This window comes from Pongo pygmaeus, chromosome 12, assembly GCF_028885625.2.
Source record: "Pongo pygmaeus isolate AG05252 chromosome 12, NHGRI_mPonPyg2-v2.0_pri, whole genome shotgun sequence".
NCBI classification, from domain to species: Eukaryota; Metazoa; Chordata; class Mammalia; order Primates; family Hominidae; genus Pongo; species Pongo pygmaeus.
This window is the reverse complement of record NC_072385.2, coordinates 30,648,803-30,669,882: the sequence shown is the minus strand read 5'-3', so window position 1 is coordinate 30,669,882 and position 21,080 is coordinate 30,648,803. Positions and strand designations below refer to the sequence as shown.

Below are 21,080 nucleotides of genomic sequence, written 5' to 3'. Positions count from 1 at the left end.
CCAATGAGGTATAATTGCAATACAATAAGACGCACATATTTAAAGTATATAGGCCAGGTGCAGTGGTTCATGTGTGTAATCCTAGCACATTGGGAGGCTGAGGCAGACAGATCGCTTGAGCTCAGGAATTCGAGACCAGCCTGGGCAACACAGTGAAACCCCATCTGTATAAAAAATGGTTTTTGTAATAAAAAAGTATATATTGTGATAAGTTCTGACACATAAATACACCCATGAGAACATCGCTACAATCAAGGTAACAAATGTATGCATCATCCCTAAAAGTTTCCTCATGGATCTTTGTAATCCCTCTTCCCATCCCCATAGGACCACTCATCTGTAGTGTAGATTCTATTAGTGTAGATTCACTCATACTTCCAATATTTTTTTTTTTTGAGGCAGGGTCTCACTCCTGTTTCCCAGGCTGCAGTGGTGCAATCATGGCTCACTGCAGCCTTGACCTCCTGGGTTCAGGCGATCCTCCTACCTCAGCCTCCTGGGTAGCTGAGACTATAGGCATGTGCTGTCATGCCTGGCTAATTTTTTGTATTTTTAGTAGAGAAGGGGTTTCACCATGTTGCCCAGGTTGGTCTCGAACTCCTGGGCTCAAGCAATCTGCCCACTTTGGCCTCTCAAAGTGCTGGGATTACAGGCGTGTGCCACCGCACCCAGCCTAAGATTTTTGTATAAATAGAATAATTTATACATACGTACTCTATCTTGCTGTGTTATTTCACTCAGCATAATTATTTTGGATTTCATACATGTTATTTGATACATTAATAGTTGATTCCTATTTCTGAATAGTTTTCAATTGTGTAGATAAACCATAATTTGTTCATTCACCCGTTGAAAGACATTTGAATTATTTCTAGCTTGGGGCTGTTACAAATAAAGCTGCTATGAAGGTTCATGTAGAAGTGTTTGAATGGACATATGCTTTTATTTCTTTTGGATGAATACCTAGAAGTGGAATGGGTGGTTAATATGATAAGTATACAGTTAACATTTTAAGAAACTGCCAAACTGTAGTCCAAAGTGGCTGCGCCATGGTACACTCCCACTGACAGTGTGTGAGAGTTCTGAATACGCCCTGTATTTGCCAGCACTCAGCGTGGTCAACCTTTTTAATCACAGACATTCTACTAGGTGCGCAGTACTAACTGCTTGGGGTTTCATTTGCATTTCCCCAGTGGCTCATAATGCTGAGCATCTTATTTGCCATCAATATGTCTTCTGTAATGAAATGACTGTTCAAATCTTCCACTCACTTTTTAATCCAGTTCTGTATTTTCTTATTGGGTTCTTGGAGTTCTTTATATATTTTTGGTTCGTACTTTATCAGCTATGTGATCTGCAAATATTTTCTCCTAGCGTGCAGCATGTCTTAGCAGTGTCTTTAAAACAGCAGAAGTCCTCAATTTGATCCAATTTATTGGTTTATCAGTGCCCTAGAAGGAATACTTTTAAATTGGGATTTGTTTTATGGCTCTAAGATGTTCTATATCGGTAAATGTCCCATGTGCACTTGAAAATAATGTGTATTCTGCTATTGTTGGGTGGAGTGTTCTATAAACATCAATCAGATTGAGTTGGTTTGTAGAACTGCTCAAGTCTTCTATAGCCTTACTGATTTTCAGTATACTTGTATTAATTGTTGACAGAGGGGTGTTTTATTTTTAAGTTCTGGGGTACACGTGCAGGATGTGAAGGTTTGTTACATAGGTAAACGTGTGCCATGGTGGTTTACTGCACCTATCAAACCATCACCTGGGTTTTAAGCCCCACATGAATTAGCTATTTTTTTTCATGTTCTCCCTCCTTCGATCCCACCCCCGACAGGCCCCAGTGTGTGTTGTTCCCCTCCCTGTGTCCATGTGTTCTCATTGTTCAGTTCCCACTTATAAGTGAGAACATGCAGCATCTGGTTTTCTGTTCCTGTGTTAGTTTGCTGAGGATAACGGCTTCCAGCTCCATCCATGTCCTTACAAAGGACATGATCTTGTTCTTTTTTATGGTGAAAAAGCGATATTTAAATATCCAACTATAATTATTAATTTACCTATTTCACCTTACAGTTCTATCAGTTTTTGCTTCAAATATTTTAAAGCTCTGTTATTGGGAACATGCATGGTTAGGACCATTATGTCCTCTTGACCAACTAACACTTTCATCATTATGAAATGGCCGTCCTTTCTCCTAGCAATGTTCTTGGCTATGTAATAGACTTTGTCAGCTATCAATAAGTCACTCCAGATTTATTTTGCTTAGAGTTAACTAGAACATCTTTTTCCAACCTTTTACCTTTACCTTATTTGTATTTTCATATTGTGTTTTCATATTTAAAAGTTCTTTTTTGGTAGGCAGCATATATCTAGGTCTTCCTTTTGACAATCTTTGCCTTTTAATTATGGTATTTAGACAATATTTAATGAACATTAACCGATATAGTTGGGTTTAAACCTGCCATCTTGCTATTTGTTCTCTATTTGTTTTATCTAATTGTTTCCTTCCTCTCTTTTTATGCCTTCTTTTGGATTAATAGAGTTTTTTTTTGTTTTTTTTTTAACAATTTCATTTCATCTCTATAGGCTTTTAAACTATAGCTCTTTGTGTTATTTAGGAGGTTGCTTTAGGGTTTAGAGCACACATCCTTAGCTCATTAGTCTTTCTTAAGGTGACATTATACCATTTCACATATAGCATTAGAACCTTACAACAGTACCCTGCCATTTCTCCTCTACCTGCCTTTGTTATTTTTGTGATACATTTTATTTCTACATGTTATAAACCTCACAACACACTAACATTTTTGCTTTAAACACTTCTTGCTCTCAGCAGGCATACCTCCGGCAAGCTTCTTTCTGTTCTCTTGCTAGACATTTGTCTAAAATAAGAACAAATAGGATCTCAGATCATAAGGTTTCACAATCTTTACTGTATGGTCTGTGCTCTGAAGCTTTCCCCCATTGCTTCCTGATTGTTCGTTGTGAATTTGATGGATAAATCACCCTCAAATATAAGTGAATTGTTATTTTATAAAGAAAGCAGATAAAAATCCAAACAGTGATTGAAAAAGTGAATTCAAAATAATTCAGTAATGAAAAAGAGACCCAAACAGTAGACTGTTATCAATTAAGTTAAGTAGACAGCTGGGGGAAATCCTTCATGGAAAAGGAGGGGGGTACTCTGCATTTGTTTATTGTAGAACTAGAGGGCTGGCCAAAAATTGCCTCTTTTTCCCTTTTAGGAACTGGTCTAAAATATTCTCTCACTTAATGAGGCATTTCTCCTTTCCCAAAGCCAGATGTGGTCGAGGTATTTTATATTTTCTTTAGCCAGCAGTTTTAGATGTAGAAAAACCTCTCCAATTTTTTTAAAAAATTTATTCTTGAAATATGAACAGTAGTATGAATTCTAGAATATCATAATGCATTTTATTGTATTCAAATACACTGGATAAAACAGATATTGTGACAACAGGAAGAAGGCAGCAGGCTATATAGGAGAAATATATAGGCTATATAGGAGAAATTCTGAACCCGGTTAATGCGCACAGAGGATTTTAATTTAATCCTTGCTTGTACACCAACGGAGCGTTTAACTCCCTCTCCCCAGCAACTTACGTCTGCAGTACTCCATGCTAGGGCACACTTTCTATTTCTATTCTAATTCTATTAATTAGAATTCTATTTCTAATTCTATTTCTGCTTCCTAATCAAGGGCACAATACAATTGTCCATCTCTCAAATCCCTCCTCCTCCTGGTGTCTGGTTCTCTTGGCCCTCCACGTTCTCTGATAAAATGAGTTCTCAAAGGCCTCAGCCTAGAGTTAAGAGAAGCTCGCTGAGGCGGGGCCTCTGGGTGCCCACTTCAGCCTCCCCAGTCATTTAGGACAATTTCCTAAGTGGAAGCTAGAGATGCGTGATGCGTTTGGTGACTTTTCCTGGGTTCTCGCTTAAGCAGAGCCACAGGTTGTGGGGGCGGCCAGGCCTCCGGGGAAGAGCAGGTGCCGCGGTGCCGGCGCGCCAGCAGCCCGCGGCCAAGGCTACTTGCTCCCAGGGCCCCGGCACCTCTGCGGGGAGGCGGCGGGCAGAGGACGCGCGCGCAGTCGCGCAGGGGTCCCCAGGCGAGGGGGGGGAAGCATCGCAGGAGACGCGGACCTGGAGCGCGGTCACTGCGTTCCCGCAGCGACCTGGGTTACCTAAGCCCGCGGGACTGGGAGGCCGCTGCGCGTGGGCAGGGGCTCAGATTGCGCCCGCGGTGCCTGTCCCGGCCCCCGCCCCGGAACGGTTGCAGCCCTGCGGGGCTCGCCGCCCACACCGCGCTGAGGACGCTGCCCAAGCCAGGCGCCCGCCCCCGCCCGCGGTCTCAGCCGCTCGCAGCGCGCCGCCCCCAGACGCGCGTGGCTGCTGGCGAAGGCTGAGACCGCGCTCCCGCCGGCCAGTTCCCAGCAGCAGCGCATCCTCCCTGCTCCGCGCCTTCGCTCCGGACCCGCGTCGTCGCAGTCCCGCGGTGATGAGCCCCGAGCCGGTCCCGCCGCCGCCGCCGCCCCAGTGTCCTGGCTGCGACCGCGCGGAGCCGATCGCCCAGCGCTTAGAGGAGGGCGACGAGGCCTTCCGCGCGGGCGAGTACGAGATGGCAGCCGAGCTCTTTCGCTCCATGCTAGCCGGGCTAGCGCAGCCGGACCGCGGCCTGTGCCTGAGGCTGGGGGACGCGCTGGCCCGCGCCGGCCGCCTCCCCGAGGCCCTGGGCGCGTTCCGCGGCGCCGCGCGGCTCGGGGCGCTGCGGCCGGAGGAGATGGAAGAGCTGGCGGGCGGCCTGGTGCGCGCCGTGGGCCTGCGCGAGCGGCCGCTGTCCGCGGAGAACCCGGGCGGCGAGCCCGAGGCGCCGGGCGAGGGAGGGCAGGCCCCAGAGCCCCGCGCGCCCCGCGACCTGCTTGGCTGCCCGCGCTGCCGGCGGCTGCTGCATAAGCCGGTGACGCTGCCCTGCGGGCTCACAGTCTGCAAGCGCTGCGTGGAGCCGGGGCCCGCGCGGCCGCAGGCGCGGCGCGTGAACGTAGTGCTGAGCGGCCTGCTGGAGAAGTGCTTCCCGGCCGAGTGCCGGCTGCGCAGGCTGGCAGGCCAGGCGCGGAGCCTGCAGCGCCAGCAGCAGCCGGAGGCCGCGCTGCTCAGGTGCGACCAGGCCCTGGAGCTGGGTGAGTCGGCTGCGGGGCGGGTCCGCCTACCCTACACCTGTAGGGCCCAGCAGCGGGGTGGGGAGCTGGCTGGTGGGCCATACAGGCTTTGGGCCTTCGAGAGCTTTGTCCAGGCTTAGGGGTCAGTTTGCTTCCTAACGATGGGAAGGTGAAAGGTGGGGGCGGCCACACCCTGCAGCCAGCAGAGGCCACGTGCACCCCACTGGCTTTATCTTTTCCAGGATGCTGGTAAGTTTCCCGCGGCCCCCGGAGCAGCTCTGTAAGGTCCTGTCATTGCTTTTCGGCACCTTCTGCGCTGTTGAGGAGCGGGGAGGATGACGAAATATTTTTGCTCATCCTGAAGGAAAATGCACATAGCTGACCCACTACAGGCGCAGAAAGGGGTGCCTTGTGCTGGGGCAAGATTTGTTTTGGGTTTCAGCTAATATAGCCAGGAAGGAACCCCCTCCACTCTGCTGTAATCACGTCACACGCTCCGGCTGTAGCCTGCTCTCTGTCTCAGAGGCCATCATTAGATGTCATGGCGTATTTAACTTACTAGATAGTTACACTGACTAGTGTGTGTAGTTTTAAATTGTTCATTCAGTCATTCGCTTATTTATCTGAGGCCTAAGGCCAGCAACAGGCACTCTCCTGCCTTCACCCAACCACCACCTGTTAACACTATTTAGCTGAAAGGAAGACCAAACTTCTGTCATCATTTTGGCTTTGACATATGAGTATGCGCTCTATTGGCAGTTGTTTTGGGCAGTGTGAGGAGGACGGTTTGCTTTCTGGTTTCACTGGTTTTATAATAGGGCATATACGATTTAAAGCACTAGCCGAGAAGACTTGTTGAATCTCTTGTTACTAAAATAATCTTCTACCATGCTGTAGTCAGTGCGCATTTTATTTTAAACTTAGGATTAAGGTTTTCCCTTTTAGAAGGCACAAATTATAAAGTGACTAGCATTCAATTTTGTCTTGCAAAAAAAATCCAAATATTGAACAAGTGCTCAATATCTGTATCTAAATTGGGATATTCTCTGCTGGAATAGAGCACTTAACTCAGCTTTTCTAACGAGTATTCTGTAGTTTTCGCAACCAACATATCCATACTTTAACAGGCGTATTTTTTAGTTTTCTACTAATTTAGGTATTGATGGTGTTAGAGCAGCACTATCCAATTAGAACTATTGTGTAAGCCACACATAATTTGGAATTTTCTTGTAGCTACATTAAAAGGGTGAAAAAAGCAGGTGAAATTTATTTTAGCAATTTTTAACCCTATGCATCCAAAATATTATTTCAACATGCCTTTCAATTTTAAAAAATAATTGAGATTTTGCTTTTTTAAACTAAGCCTTTGAAATTCATGATATATTTTGCATTTACTGCACTACCCAATTCCAACACCAAATTTTCATCGAAAATACTTCGTCTATATTTAGATGTTGGAGAAGATGTAGAAAAATGAAAACTGTGATATTTATATGCTGCTAATGGGACTGCAAATTATACCCCTGAAAAATATTTGGTAGTATCTACAGATGTTAAGCCTGTCCTTGGCCAAATAGTTTCAAAGAGGTATATGCATATGTGCCCCCAAAAGAATGTGCAAGTAGATACAAGAGTGTATGTCATTTGTTAGAGATACCCCAAAAGTGCATACAACCCAAATGTCCAGTAAGAGCAGAAGGGGTGAATATATGATTATGTTTTCATAGCATACTATACAGAAAGAAAATAAACCAACTACAGTTACAAACTACAATGTGGACAAATCTCACAAACATAATGTTAAGTGGAAGAAGCCAGACTCAAGCATTTTTACTATATGATCCTATTTATCTGTAAGTCCAAACAGACAAAATTATTGTAGGATGTTAGAAGTAAGGACAATGGTTACCTTGGGGGGATGAAAAGGGAATAGTGATTGTGAGGAAGTATGAGAGAGATCTGTGGGGTAGTGGTGATGTTCTGTTTCTTGATTTAGGGGATGGATACACAAGTGTGTTCACTTTGCAATAGTTCATTGCACTATATACTTATGTTTTTAGCTTTTCTGTGTATATATTAGACCTAATTTAAAAGTTTTTAAAATAGGCTATTTCAGTAAATTCATATGAGAACTTACATAGAATGTATTCATTTTTCTATTCAAAGATTAGCTTAAAATTTTATGAAAACATTTAATTTCAAAATAAATTAGCCGTTTTAAAGAGGTTTTGATATAGTTAAAAAAAAAGTTCACAGATGTTTGGAATCAGAAATACCTGTGTTTAGATCCAAGCTCTGACTTTTTTTTTTAAGACGGAGTCTTGCTCTGTCACCAGGCTGAATGAAGTGTAGTGGCGTGGCTCTACAACCTCCGACTCCCTGGTTCAAGCAGTTCTCCTGCCTCAGCCTCCCAAGTAGCTGGGATTACAGGCATGCACCACCACGCCCAGCTAACTTTTGTATTTTTAGTAGAGACAGGGTTTCACCATGTTGGCCAGGATGGTCTCAATCTCCTGACCTTGTGATCCGCTCGCCTCAGCCTCCCAAAGTGCTGGGATATCAGGCGTGAGCCACTGCGCCTGGCCTTTCCTTTTTTTTTGAGACAAGGTCTCACTCTGTCACCCAGGCTGGACTGCAGTGACATGATCTTGGCTCACTGCAACCTCTGCCTCCTGGGTTCAGGGTGATTCTCGTGCCTCAGCCTCTCAGGTAACTGGGATTACAGGCATGCACCACCATGCCTCGTATTTTTTGTGTGTGTTTTTAGTAGAGACGTGTTTCACTATGTTGTCCAGGCTGATCTCCAACTCCTGTACTCAGGTGATCTGCCCGCCTCAGCCTCCCAAAGTGCCGGGATTATAGGCATGAGCCACCACACCTGACGTCTGATACTTATTTATTATGGGACCTTAGCCAAGTGTGGTAGTCATTAGTGCTGGTCTATCTCTATACCTTCCCCAAACAAGGAAGGATTGTACTTCCCAGTCCACTTGTGATTAGGTGGAGCCATGTGACTACTTTTGGCCAATAAGTTATGAGTGGAATTTAAAATAACTAGTACGTATGTTGAAAGAGGTAAATAAATGTATGAAAATATAAAGCATTGAGAAGACAATTATCCATAAAAAGAACCAAGTGGGTACCCTGGAAATTCAAAATACAGTATCTGAAGTTGAGAATTAATTAGATTTGTTACAAACCAGATGGCACACATCAGAAGTCTGAATGAGAAAACTCAGAAGCAAGTTAACAGAAAATATCCAAACTGAATCACAGAAGAAGAATAAAAGAGAGCATGAGAGTTATGTGAGACACAGACAAAAGTTCCAACATCTGTGAAATTGGAATCCTGGAATAAGAGAGAGGGGAAGGGCAAGATAAATATTTAAAGAAAAAAGTAATTGAGCATTTTCCAAATCTGATGAGAAACTTTAAATCACTGAATCAGAAAGTTCGCTAAGCCCAACAGGGTGGACACAAGTGCACACACAAACATATACACAAAACCCATCCAAGTACATTATAGTCAAGTTCCTGAAAATCAAAGATAAAGAGAATTTAAATGCAGTTAGAGAAGACAGGACATATTTCCTTGGAAGGAATCATAGAAGACTGACAGTTGACTTTTAGACAAAATTACTGAAGCTAGAAGATAATGGAATAATGTCTTTAAAGTGCTGAAAGAAAAAAAAAACCTAGCTGGAATTCTTTACCCAGTTGAAAATATTTTTCAGAAATGAAGACAAAATCAAGGTGCTTTAAACCAAAGAAGTAACTCAAGCTAAAGGATTTTATTACCATCAGAATTGCATTTCATGGTATACTGAGGGGAAGTCTTCAGGCTAAAGGAAAAGTATCCATATGGAAGCATGAAACTAATGCACAAGTAAAGAGTGCTAGAAGGTGTAACAGTATGAGACAATATTGACTATTTCAAATAACAATAATAATGTGGTATTTGTAACATACACAAAAGTGAAAGATATGGCAACAGGACAAAGCCAGAATGGGTAAATACAGTTAAATTGTTGTATGGTTTGTACACTGTTTTGGAGGTAGTAACAGCACTAATTTAAAGTAGATTGTTAAATCAGGTTTGCATATTCTGTTGTCTTGGGTAACCACCAATAGGAAGGTAAAATTAAAAAGCTGTAGTGGAATAGTAAAGTAATACTTGATTAAGCCAAAAGAAAATGGGAGGGAAGAATAGAGAAGCAGAGAATAAGTGGGACAACTAGAAAAGAAATAGAAAAATGGGGATTTAATTTACATTAAATGTGAAGACCTAAATTTTCCATTTAAAAACTAAATGTTGGCAGATTGGATTAAGTGAAGTATAACTACATGCTGTTTACACACGAGGTAAACTTTAGGTGTAAGAACACAAAAAAAGGTTAAAATTAGTAGGATGGCAACAGACTGACAAAAAAAAAGCCTGATATGGCAAAGTGACTATCAGATAAAGTATTCTTTAAGGCAAGGAATATCAGAAGAAATAAAGACATTTATGATGAATGGGCCAGTTCAACAGAAAAAAAATGTGTAATAATATGCCTAAATTTTTATGCACCTAACAACAAGTGTACACACACACATACGGAGAGAACAAAAGGAGACAAAAGCAAAAGGGGAAATAATTGGAGATGTTGAACAAAACTTTTAGTAACTGATAAAGTAAGGATTGAAAAATAGGTAAGGATATAGATACAACATACTTCAGCACTTTGATTTAATTAATATGTGTCACTACATACAACTACTGCAAAAACACAGCCATTTAGGCTCCCATGACCATAGGCAGAGCATTGGAGTTGGCCTGTGGTTGTGTTTGCCAACTCCTGGATTAGGCCATGAAAGAAGTCATAATAAATATTAAAAGACTGAAATCAGACTGTATATGTTCTTTAAACACTGTGGACTTAAACTAAAATTAAATAGCAGATAAATAGAATATCTTCAAAATTTTGAAATTAAGCAATATATTTTTATATAATGATGGGTAAAATGAATCACAACATAAAGCAGAAAATTTTCTAATTATCTAATAATTATTAGAATTATTAGAATTTTTAATACTTGTTAGAAAATTTTCTTTTTTTTTTTTTTGAGACGGAGTCTCACTCTGTTGCCTAGGCTGGAGTGCAGTGGCACGATCTCAGCACACTGCAAGCTCTGCCTTCCAGGTTCACGTCATTCTCCTGCCTCAGCCTCCCCAGTAGCTGGGACTACAGGCACCTGCCACCACGCCTGGCTAATTTTTTGTATTTTTAGTAGAGACAGGGTTTCACTGTGTTAGCCAGGATGGTCTCGATCTCTGACCTCGTGATCCGCCCGCCTCTGCCTCCCAAAGTGCTGGGATTACAGGTGTGAGCCACCACGCCCGGCCAGAAAATTTTCTAATTTGCCTGAATGATAATGAAAATACAAATATCAAACACTATGGGATGCAATGCAACAGTGCTTAGAGGGAAACTTACTGTTTTAAATGCCCATACTACAAAAGAACAGCTGATAGTCAGTGATCTTTAGGCTTCCATTTCAAGATGCTAGGAAAAGAAAAGCAAATAGAATCCAAAGAGAGTACAAAGAAGGAAATAAAGGAGCCAAAATCAGTAACAAGACAGGAAAAATACAGCCCAATGTTTCTTATTAATATAGTTGCAAAAAATCCTAAACAAAATATTAGCAAACTGAATCCATTGATATCCTTAAAGAATATCACATCAGTAGCAAGCAGGTTAAGTTTTGTTTAATCCTGGAAAATCAAGCAATGTAATTCACCATCTTTACAGAAAAAAGAAAAATGATACGATGCATCTCTCAGGAAACTATGAATAAAAAGGCACTTTCTTAATTTGTTAAAAGTCTACAAAAATGAGATAGCAGCTATCATAATTAATGATGAAATAATGTTTTCCCATTGAATGAGACGGTAACAATGTTTTATTCTCACTGCCACTCAGCATTTTACTGGAGATTCTAGATAGCTGTATATTAAGATTGGAAAAATAAAAGATAAAACAAAAAACTGTCATTATTTGTAGATGACCTGGCGTACATGGAAACTCCAGAAGAATGTGGGAACTATTAGAAATTATAAATGATTTATCCAGATTGCTGACTACAAGGTCAATATAGAGGTTATCAAAGATAACTATATACTTAGAAAAAACAAATAGGAAAAAAAATTTTAAACAATTTATGTAAACAAATCCTTGGAATAAATCCTGAAATATCTGAAAGATGTTTAATACCTCTACACTGAAAATTTCATTTCAATACACTGAAAACATGAAACATTTCTGAGAGAAATTAAAGCAGACTTAAATGGATGGATATATCATTTTTTTCATGGATTGCAAAACTCAGTATTGGCAAGATGTCAGTTCTCTGCTGATTGAATGGTAAATTCAGTGCAATCTCAGAGAAAATCCTAGCCAGTGTTTTTGGTGGAAATTGATGAATGGCCAAGGCAACAATGAAGAAAAACAACAAAGCTGGAGGATTTACACTGGCAGATACCAATACTTACTATAATGCTGCAGTAATTAGCACAGCATTGTATTGGCTTAAAAATAGACACATTGAAACTGACTCTCACATATACAGTCTCTTGATTTTCTACAAAGATGCTAATGGAATTCAATGGGGAAAAAAGAGTCAGTTGCTTTTTTATATGGAAAAAAATAAACCTGAATACCTATCTCACATCATATAACAAAATTACAATTAAGTATGTAGGAGTCATAGGAGACTGTTTTCAAGGACTTGGGATAGGCAATTGTCTCTTAAATAAGACGGAAAAAGCATAACCATAAAACTTCTGTTCCTCAGAGGCCCCCAAAAGAGTGAGAAGGGGATGAGTATTCAAATGTCTTACTGAGACCTCTAATGCAGAATAAATAATGCCTATGATTCAAAAAGAAAAAGCCGATCTGTCTAAACACAGTAAGTACTCACTTAACACCATTGATGGAAACAACTTTAGCTGAAACTACATAATAGGCAAAGAGTTAAACAGATGCTTTATAAAACTAGATCTCAAAGTGAGCAATTAACATCTAAAAGACTGCACAACATAATTAGTGCTCAAACGGAAATTAAAATGAAAATAAGTTAGTACATCCCCACCAGAGTAGCTGAAATGAAAAGAACTGGCAATACTTAGTTTTTATTTGCAGCAATTGGAACTCTTAAATTACTGGTGGAAGCATAAGTTTGTACGACAACTTAAGAAATGTGTTTGTTAGCACCTGCTAGAGCTAAACTCATACAACCGCCGATGTGGCATTTCTCCTTTTGAGTATATACTAGATAAAAATGAATGCTTATGTCCATCAAAATATGTGTACAGGAATGTTCATTGCAGCTTTATTTATATATGCCAGAAACATTTGGGGAACAGTTCAATTGTTCATCACTAGTAGAATGAATAAATAAATCAAGTCATACAGTGTAATATTACACAGCAATTTTTAAATTTTATTTAAAGATTAATTTAAAAATATTACTGAGACATATAACAATAAGAATGAATCTCACAGAATGATAATTTAGTGAGAAGTCAGATACAAAAAAGTACGTTCCATTTATAAATATGCATTTATAGAAGTTAGAAAACAGGATAAAGTAATCCAAAGTGACAGAGGTGAGAATGGTGGTTACCTTTAGCAGGGGCACACTAAGTGGGATAGTGCACAAGGGAGCCTTCTTAGGCCCTGGGAATGATCTGCATGATGATGGCACGGGTACATACGTAAAGGTTGAAGATATACACCTAAGATTTGTGGACTTGACTCTGTAATTACAGTCTTCCATCAATTTGAATAAATAGGCTTTGAGGAGTATTGCCACTTACTCCTTCTTTTCATAGAGAACACTACCCAGTTTTTATTGCTTTATGTGTCTGTTTGTTTATTATTTATTTATTTGAAACTGGGTCTCACTCTGTCACCCAGACTGGAGTGCAGTGGGACAGTCTTGGCTCACTGCAACCTCCACCTCCCAGGTTCAAGCGATTCTCATGCCTCAGCCTCCCAAGTAGCTGGAATTACAGGCACGTTCCACCACACCTGACTAATTTTTTTACTTTTAGTAGAGATGGGGTCTCGCCATATTGGCCAGGCTGGTCTCAAACTTCTGACCTTAAGTGATCCGCCCACCTCGGCCTGCCAAAGTGTTGGGATTACAGGTGTGAGCCACCACGCCTGGCTCATTTAACTTGTTTAAAATAACATGTAATCCTCCATTTCTCACCACTGCACACATTTGACAGATTTTATAGCAGTAACCCTAGCTCCTAGTACAACAGTGGCTCTGGGTTGCAGTTGGAAAACAGCCTTTGGTCGACCCTAAACACAAATGTGGTAGACATCTCTTCTTTTCCTCTCAAAGCCTGGGTCTTAGGCTGCCCTCTTATGACTTTTCCCCATAGAGGGGTTAATTGGTGAACCTACTGAAATTTTGTATCAATTCTTTGGAAAGTACATATGTACATTTTTCTTCCATATGTTTTCTCTACACAAAGACTTTTAATTTGCACTTCCTCTTCCACTTAGTTTTGAGGGATCCTTGGAGAATTCCTTTAGTTTTGTTAAGCCTAAGGTTTAATCCTTAGAAAATGTGTAAGCATTTATTTTATGTGTTTTAAAAGACTAAATTGTGAAGTGCTGTCCTCACAAATGTATCACCAAATGGTGGAAGTCAACAAAGAAAACAGTGATTCATTCAGTGTCGAAATGAGAAGTGATTGTTTCTTGGCCTTTTGGCTAAGATCAAGTGTAGATGGGAAGTGAATTTTATGAAATTTGGATTTCAGTTAAAGCACCCTTTAGAATGTGAGTAGAGACTTAAATGTATTCATTAGAAAAGAATGATTAAAAATAAATGTAAATGAAATGTATTTTTAACACTAGAAGCTTTATCAAGATTAATTAAGCTAACACAAAGATAGTATAAGCAAAGGAATAATGAACAAGATATTAGTAAAACAGAAAAAAATTGAGTTAGTTAACAGGTGAGAAACTGATTCATTGCCAAGACCATTAAGGGACAAATATTTGATAAATGTGTTGAAGAAAAAGCAAGGCATAAATACCATAAGGAATAAAGAAGCATCATTGCGGATATAAAAAGATATTTATAAAAGATTTTAAAATTTATATAAAAAGCACAATTTTAAGGAAAATACAAATTATCAAACTTTATCCATGAAGAAGTAAAAGCCTATAAAAAAATTGAAGTGCTCCTCAGGGATTCTCTTCTGCTGAAAAGGCGTTAAGGTCAAGAAAGTCCTTACAGCTTTCAATGACTAATTTCCATCTTATTTCAGATCGTAGAAAAATGTGGGCAGATTTTCATCTCATTTAATAAGGTTAGTATAATCTTGACACCACAATCAGGTAAAGCTTGCACAAGAAAAAAAATGTATAGGCTAGTCTTACATATGTATATAGATGTCAAAATCCTAATTAAATTTCTTAGTATTTTGAGTCCAGCAGTGTAATAAGAGTTAAGACCAAGAAGAGCTTATACTAGGACCATAAGGATAATTCAGTACTAGACAAATCTTTCAGAGTAATTCACCATAACAGGTTGAAGGAGATAACTATGTGTAATCTCAGATGCTGAAAGCAGTCTATAAAATTCAATACCTACTTGTTATAAAGTCCTTACAGAAAACTAGGAATAGGAGAGAAATTACCTAACTTGATAAATATTTTCTCTCAGAAACTTACAACAAACATATTTTATGTTAAAACATTAGACACATGCTTTTTAAATTCAAGAATAAGAGAAAATACTGTCACTATTATTGCAATATGAGAGTATGAGGAAATAGGAGTATAAATACTAGAATGAAAAAGAGTGAATTGTGCATGACATTCTTGTTTAAAATATTCAAGAGAATCCATTGGCAAATTGGACTAATAAGAAACTAATAAGAAACTGTTTCCAAGTGGAAACAGGATATGAGATCTCCATTCTCACACAGGTTTGCAGCAGTCATAACCCAAGCCTAAAAAACTATACTTCCAGGAGCACATTTTTTTTTCCAAATTTTTTTTTTTTCCAAATCTCTTTTGGAAGATTTGGAAAAAAACCGGCATTATAGTAAGTATCACATTTTTTTTCCCCAAATCTCCTTTGGATTTTTGGAAATCTCCAAAGGAGAATTGTATATTTCAAAATGCATTTAACTGTGTGATTGAGGCATTTTCACCAATCTTTTAGTTGGAAATAATCTAATAACATGCTAAAAAGGCAGATACCATGAGGAGAATCTAATAGAATCCTATAATGTCTTCCCAGCAATTAAAATACTCAATTTAAAATCATATGAATTGATGCCAGCATTTCACAGTTACTATGTGCATTTTCAAAGATGAAATACATAAAATCTCATGTTAGATCATAATTAACAGATGAATATTTTCAGTTGTTTTGATGATAGAAAACACTAACTTGGAAACTTAAGAAAAATGTTATTCCCCAAATAAGAATTCCATTCTTCTCATTAGTTTATCTGTATTACAAAAAAGTACTTAAATTATTGTTACCATATTTTAAATTGCATCAATAAGAAATCTGTCAAAATCTGTTTTCCTTCTTGTTAAACAAGTATCTATATAATATCCTTCAGTTTGCCTCTTTGCCTGCAAAGCCTAAAATAGTTACTATCTGGCCTGTTACAGAAAAAAAGTTTCTGCCACCTGCTGATATGACCCGTTATCCATACCCAGCAATGTCTCTTTTAATAATTCAAATTGTATTGTTTAACTCTTGCTGTTTCTTTCCCCTTCTACTTTTTTCTTGTTATACCTTCTCTGTATTACACATATGTGGTGATGACACATTTATAAGTAGTTACTTTTCACCATGTCTTGATGTAATATCTTTATGCGTAAGTTCTTTGGTGCATGCTTGCTCAGTTACCTACGTAAACTAAAAGGAGGCTGGTAGCATTTGGAAAGGACCAAGTGGGTAGTTTGAAAAGAATCAACGTCAAGGTTTTGGAGGAAACTGAAAACGTACATTAGGTAGAGGGATGAGAACACATCTTAGGAGCTCAGAAAATTTGTGGTTGAACTAAAATGCATAGCTGTAGCCCACCTACAAGGATCGTAGGTGGGCAAAGGTAGAGTGAGCCAGGCCCCACAGTATGGAAAATGGCTGTGATGGTTCTGCTTTTCTGAGGTCTGGCTTCCTGCCTTTTCCGTGGGATCCTGCCAAGTCACTTCCTAGACTGCAAGTCAGTTCAAAGAGAGAGCCAGTCTTGGCTTCTGTGTAGCTGGACTTAAGTCTGTGGCAGCATGTGAGTCGTTATCAGGACCTCTGCTGTTGAGGAATGCAGAGAAAGGAGTTTTTTTTTTTTTTCCTTTCTCTCCTTAAGAGAATATACCGTAGGTACAATTATGGGGACAAATCAACATCTACCAAGTTGTGTAGAAAAACAAATTATGGGCCAGGCATGGTGGCTCGCACCTGTAATCCCAGCACTTTGGGAGGCCAAGGCGGGTGGATCACCTGAGGTCAGGAGTTTGACACCAGCCTGGCCAACCTGGTGAAACCCCATCTCTACTAAAGATACAAAAATTAGCCAGGCATGGTGGCACATATCTGTAATCCCAGCTACTGGGGAGGCTGAGGCAGGAGAATTGCTTGAACCCAGGAGGCAGAGGTTGCAGTGAGCCGAGATCATGCCATTGCACTTCAGCCTGGGCGACAGAGCGAGACTCGATGTCTGAAAAAAAAAAGAAAAAAAATTATGTTTTACTTTTCTGTTTCTTAAACATGAATTTCCTTGCATACTTTCATAAAAATTATTTTAAATCTCTTCTAAAAATACCTAGTTATAGCAGTAAGAGGATTCAGCAGTTGCTGAATTTATTATTGGAGATGATGTAGCTCGTGTGTGTGTAGGAATACTCAGTGGCAGTCTGTTTTTCTTGGTGCTTTTTCAAGTCTTGTTAATCTTCTTCCTGTTTGCCTGAGAGGAGCTGTCTAAAATATACTTATCAAATAACTAAACTCTAAATATGATTGGAGGGAGGAATTCTTTCTTATTTTGTTTTTATACTTATTTTGTATTGCTTTGTATTTATACATATGTATATATACACTTTAATATATGTAATGACATTAAGATTACTTGTTTTTAAATGCAGCCATTTTTATTGATTTGTATTCCTCCTGTCTTTCAGCTCCTGATGATAATTCATTATTGCTGCTGCGGGCAGAGTTATATTTGACCATGAAGAACTACGAGCAAGCTCTCCAGGATGCCAGTGCAGCTTGTCAGAATGAACCTCTCTTGATTAAGGTATTTGTATTTGTTAGCTTTGGAGATAATCAATGTGAAGTTTATATGATTTTCTTAAAAATAAAAATAAGATTATTGTGATCAGGTACCTATAGACAAAGTATGTTTCCCTCACATTACTGTAGCCTACGTTTAGCAATCCACCTTACACTAAAGCAACCTAATTTAAAAGACTAAATCTCCAACTGGATTTAGCTGAGAAACACTAATTTTGATTACACTTAATAGATATTTAGCTGAATAATGTGCTCTCTACATTGAAAAAATATATAATCATCAAATTTTATGAAGTTGTAAGTGAAGAAAAAATATTTAAAATTACAATGTAAACAGGAAAATCACATAATGATCATGATTAGCTGTTGGGTCCTAATATGCATATGAACAAATCAATGCTATTGGTGAAAGAGTTAACATTTTGTGTACATTTTACACTAATTTTAGTCTCTGTGTTTTGATTGGAAAGGTTTACTATTTCTCTCATGACAGAAAACGAACTTTGCAGATCTAATAATGATAGCTTAAGTTGTGCTTAAAGAAGTTTAAGAAGCCAAAGAATAAAAGCCTTTTCATGAATCTTTGAATTTTAAAGTTTTAAAAAACTTGAAATTAACAGCTATAGCGTGCTCTTTTAGTTGGTTAATAATTAAAAATATTTACTCTGCTATATTACTTTATATCAACTTTGTTTTAGAAACATTAAAGAGACATTAAGCCAGGTTAGTAGACAAGCACCGGGAAGCCTGCCCTTTTCCCTTCCATCTTTTTTTTCTTGAGATGGAGTGTCCCTCTGTCCCCTAGGCTAGGCAATTCTCCTGCCTCAGCCTCCCACGTAGCTGGGACTACAGGTGCATGCCACCACACCTGGCTAATTTTTTGTATTTTTTAGTAGAGACAGGGTTTCACTGTGTTAGCCAGGATGGTCTTATCTCCTGACCTTGTGATCTGCCTGCCTCGGCCTCCCAAAGTGCTGGGATTACAGGCTTGAGCCACTGTGCCCGGCCTCCCTCCCATCTTGTAAAACAAATGCTTTCAGGTTAGCCTGAGTGTCAAGTTCAGCCTAGGGACAAGCCCAAGGATGGAAGCAGATGTTTGTTGGACTAAGCTCAGAAATCTATTTTGTTGCTTGTTTGCATCCCTAAAAAAAAAGTTTAGACTCCAATTTCAAATGCACTTTCTCCTATGCCTTCATCCATTCTTCTTTAAAATTATGTTTTTAATTGACAAAAATTTATATAATTTATCAGGTGCAATATGTTGATTTGAAACGTATACAATGAGAAATGGCAAAATCAAGTTAATTAACATATGCATTACCTCACGTACCATTTTTGTGGTGAGAACACTTAAAATCTATTCTCTTAGCAGTTTTCAAGAATACAATACATTGTTATTAACCATAGTCAACATATGGTATTGTAGTAGCTCTCTTGGACTTATTTCTCCTGTTTAACTGAAATTCTGTATCTTTTGACTGACGTCTCCCCAATTCCTTTCCCCTGCCACTCTTCCTCTGAGTTAATTTCTATCAGTAATGATCAAGCCTTAATTATTGTGAATTATAACTATTATTTCTGACTGACAGCAGCCCTGCATTGCCCTCTGAAGCTAGATTCCTCTCCGTAGTATTCTTTGAGCTAAAAACTTGACAGTCTATCTCTGACAAAAGATAGACTTAATTCCTACAGAGGTTCGTGGCTAATTATAACTTTTCAAGGGAGGCAGCAAATGAATATTTAGTGTTTGAGATGGTATGAGACGGTGGTCGTATCTGCAGGGTTTACTGCAAATCTGTGGATCTCAATTCTTGACAGATGCCCAGTGAAGAGCAGCTTCAGCCAAAACGTAGTCGAATAAATAAGTTTAGGCCGGGTGCGGTGGCTCATACCTGTAATCCCAGCACTTTGGGAGGCCAAGACAGGCGGATCACGAGGTCAGGAGATGGAGACCATCCTGGCTAACACAGTGAAACCCCGTCTCTACTAAAAATAGAAAAAATTAGCCGGGCATGGTGGCGGGCGCCTGTAGTCCCAGCTACTCGGGAAGCTGAGGCAGGAGAATGGCGTCAACCTGGGAGGCAGAGCTTGCAGTGAGTGGAGATCTCACCACTGCACTCCAGCCTGGCCAATAGAGCAAGACTCTGTCTCAAAAAAAAAAAAAAAGTAAGTTTAACATGGTAAAAGATATATTCTAAGTTTATTATTATAACTAAGGATTGGGGAAGAAGTGCTATTGGAGGGTAAGGTAAGGGGATGGGAAGTAAGTTCACTGAGGGGAAGACTAAGGTGGCCGAGTGTGATCAAGCTGAGATGGAAGCTGTTTTAGAACCAAGCACTTTGAAAAGCACTTCTAGATTCTGGGGGGAGGTGGGTTACAGCAGTGTGTCTTACTCAAGCAAAACTGCCCTTTCAAGCATCCAGGCATGGCTAATTCATCATGGCTAATGATTCAAAGCTTTTGGAGCAACTGGAGATAATCCATTGCCAGCAAAACATTTACCCATTTGCAGAAATAGATATAGGCACATGATTAGTTTGATCTTACCCAAACAGCGAACTTGTAAGACTTAAAATTACTTAAAAGCCAGTTAATTCAGTTAATAAATATTTATTGACACACTGTGGTATCAAAAATGCAAATCTTGATTGAGATTCTGTGCACATGTATGAAAAACTTGAAACTTTACGTGAAGTTCTTTGTGCATATAAGACAGTATTATTTTCTCAGAACTTTTGATAATCGAAGCAGATTTAGACACTATTGAAACATGAAAGTTGGGGACTTTTATAAGGCCCGAAAGGGGCCCTAGCAACTTTGTATTCTTAATTTTGTACTTTTCCTGACCAGGTGCGGTGGCTCACACCTGTAATCCCAGCACTTTGGGAGGCTGAGGCAGAAGGATCACTTGAGGTCAGGAGTTCAAGACCAGCCTGGCCAACATGGTGAAACCCTGCCTCTACTAAAAATACACACACACACACACAAAATAGCCGGGAAAAAATTAGCCAGGCATGGTGGTGCACAGCTATAATCCCAGCTACTCTGGAGGCTGAGGCAGGAGAATCACTTGAACCTGGGAGGTAGAGGTTGCAGTGAGCTGAGATGGCGCCACTTCACTCCAGCCTGGGTGACAGAGCGAGACTCCATCTCAAAAAATAATAATAATAACAATTTTGTACTTTTCCTTAAACAGACTTTCCAAGTTATGTAAGATTCAGGCTCCACAAAAGCTGAATCTCTTGTGATTCCGCTTTTATGAAAGGAGAATAAGAAAATTAGTAAAACTTCACATTTATTATCAATGTAAAGTCCCATAGATGAATCACTGATTGTCTGAAGTGTATTTGAGACTTCAGGGAGCTCAGGGATGAAACTGATGATTTGTTGTCTAAAATACTCATCGTGTCTTTTGAAATGGCTGCTCTTCCAGAGAGCTGCAAGGTAAGCGATGTGGTGAATAGACAGTTAGCAAACATGAGGAGAGATGTTGGTGCTAGAGGTGGAACCTGGGCACCATCAGCACAGTCGTGGTATTTCAAACAATGGAGAGAGAAGTGCAGTAAGATAGGACCTGAAAATAGA

At 39.6% G+C, this 21,080-nt stretch overlaps 1 protein-coding gene across 1 annotated transcript in view; it reads left to right on the top strand.

Annotated features, from left to right (window-relative positions):
* Window positions 1-4,411: 4,411 nt before the first annotated feature.
* The window catches only part of LONRF2 (LON peptidase N-terminal domain and ring finger 2), a 42,991-nt gene continuing 26,322 nt past the window's right edge, over window positions 4,412-21,080 (top strand). The window contains exons 1-2 of the mRNA XM_054475688.2: window positions 4,412-5,197; window positions 17,380-17,498. Of these exons, the coding sequence (XP_054331663.1) occupies window positions 4,519-5,197; window positions 17,380-17,498 (798 nt within the window). The 5' untranslated portion in view covers window positions 4,412-4,518. The remainder of the gene's footprint in view (window positions 5,198-17,379; window positions 17,499-21,080) is intronic.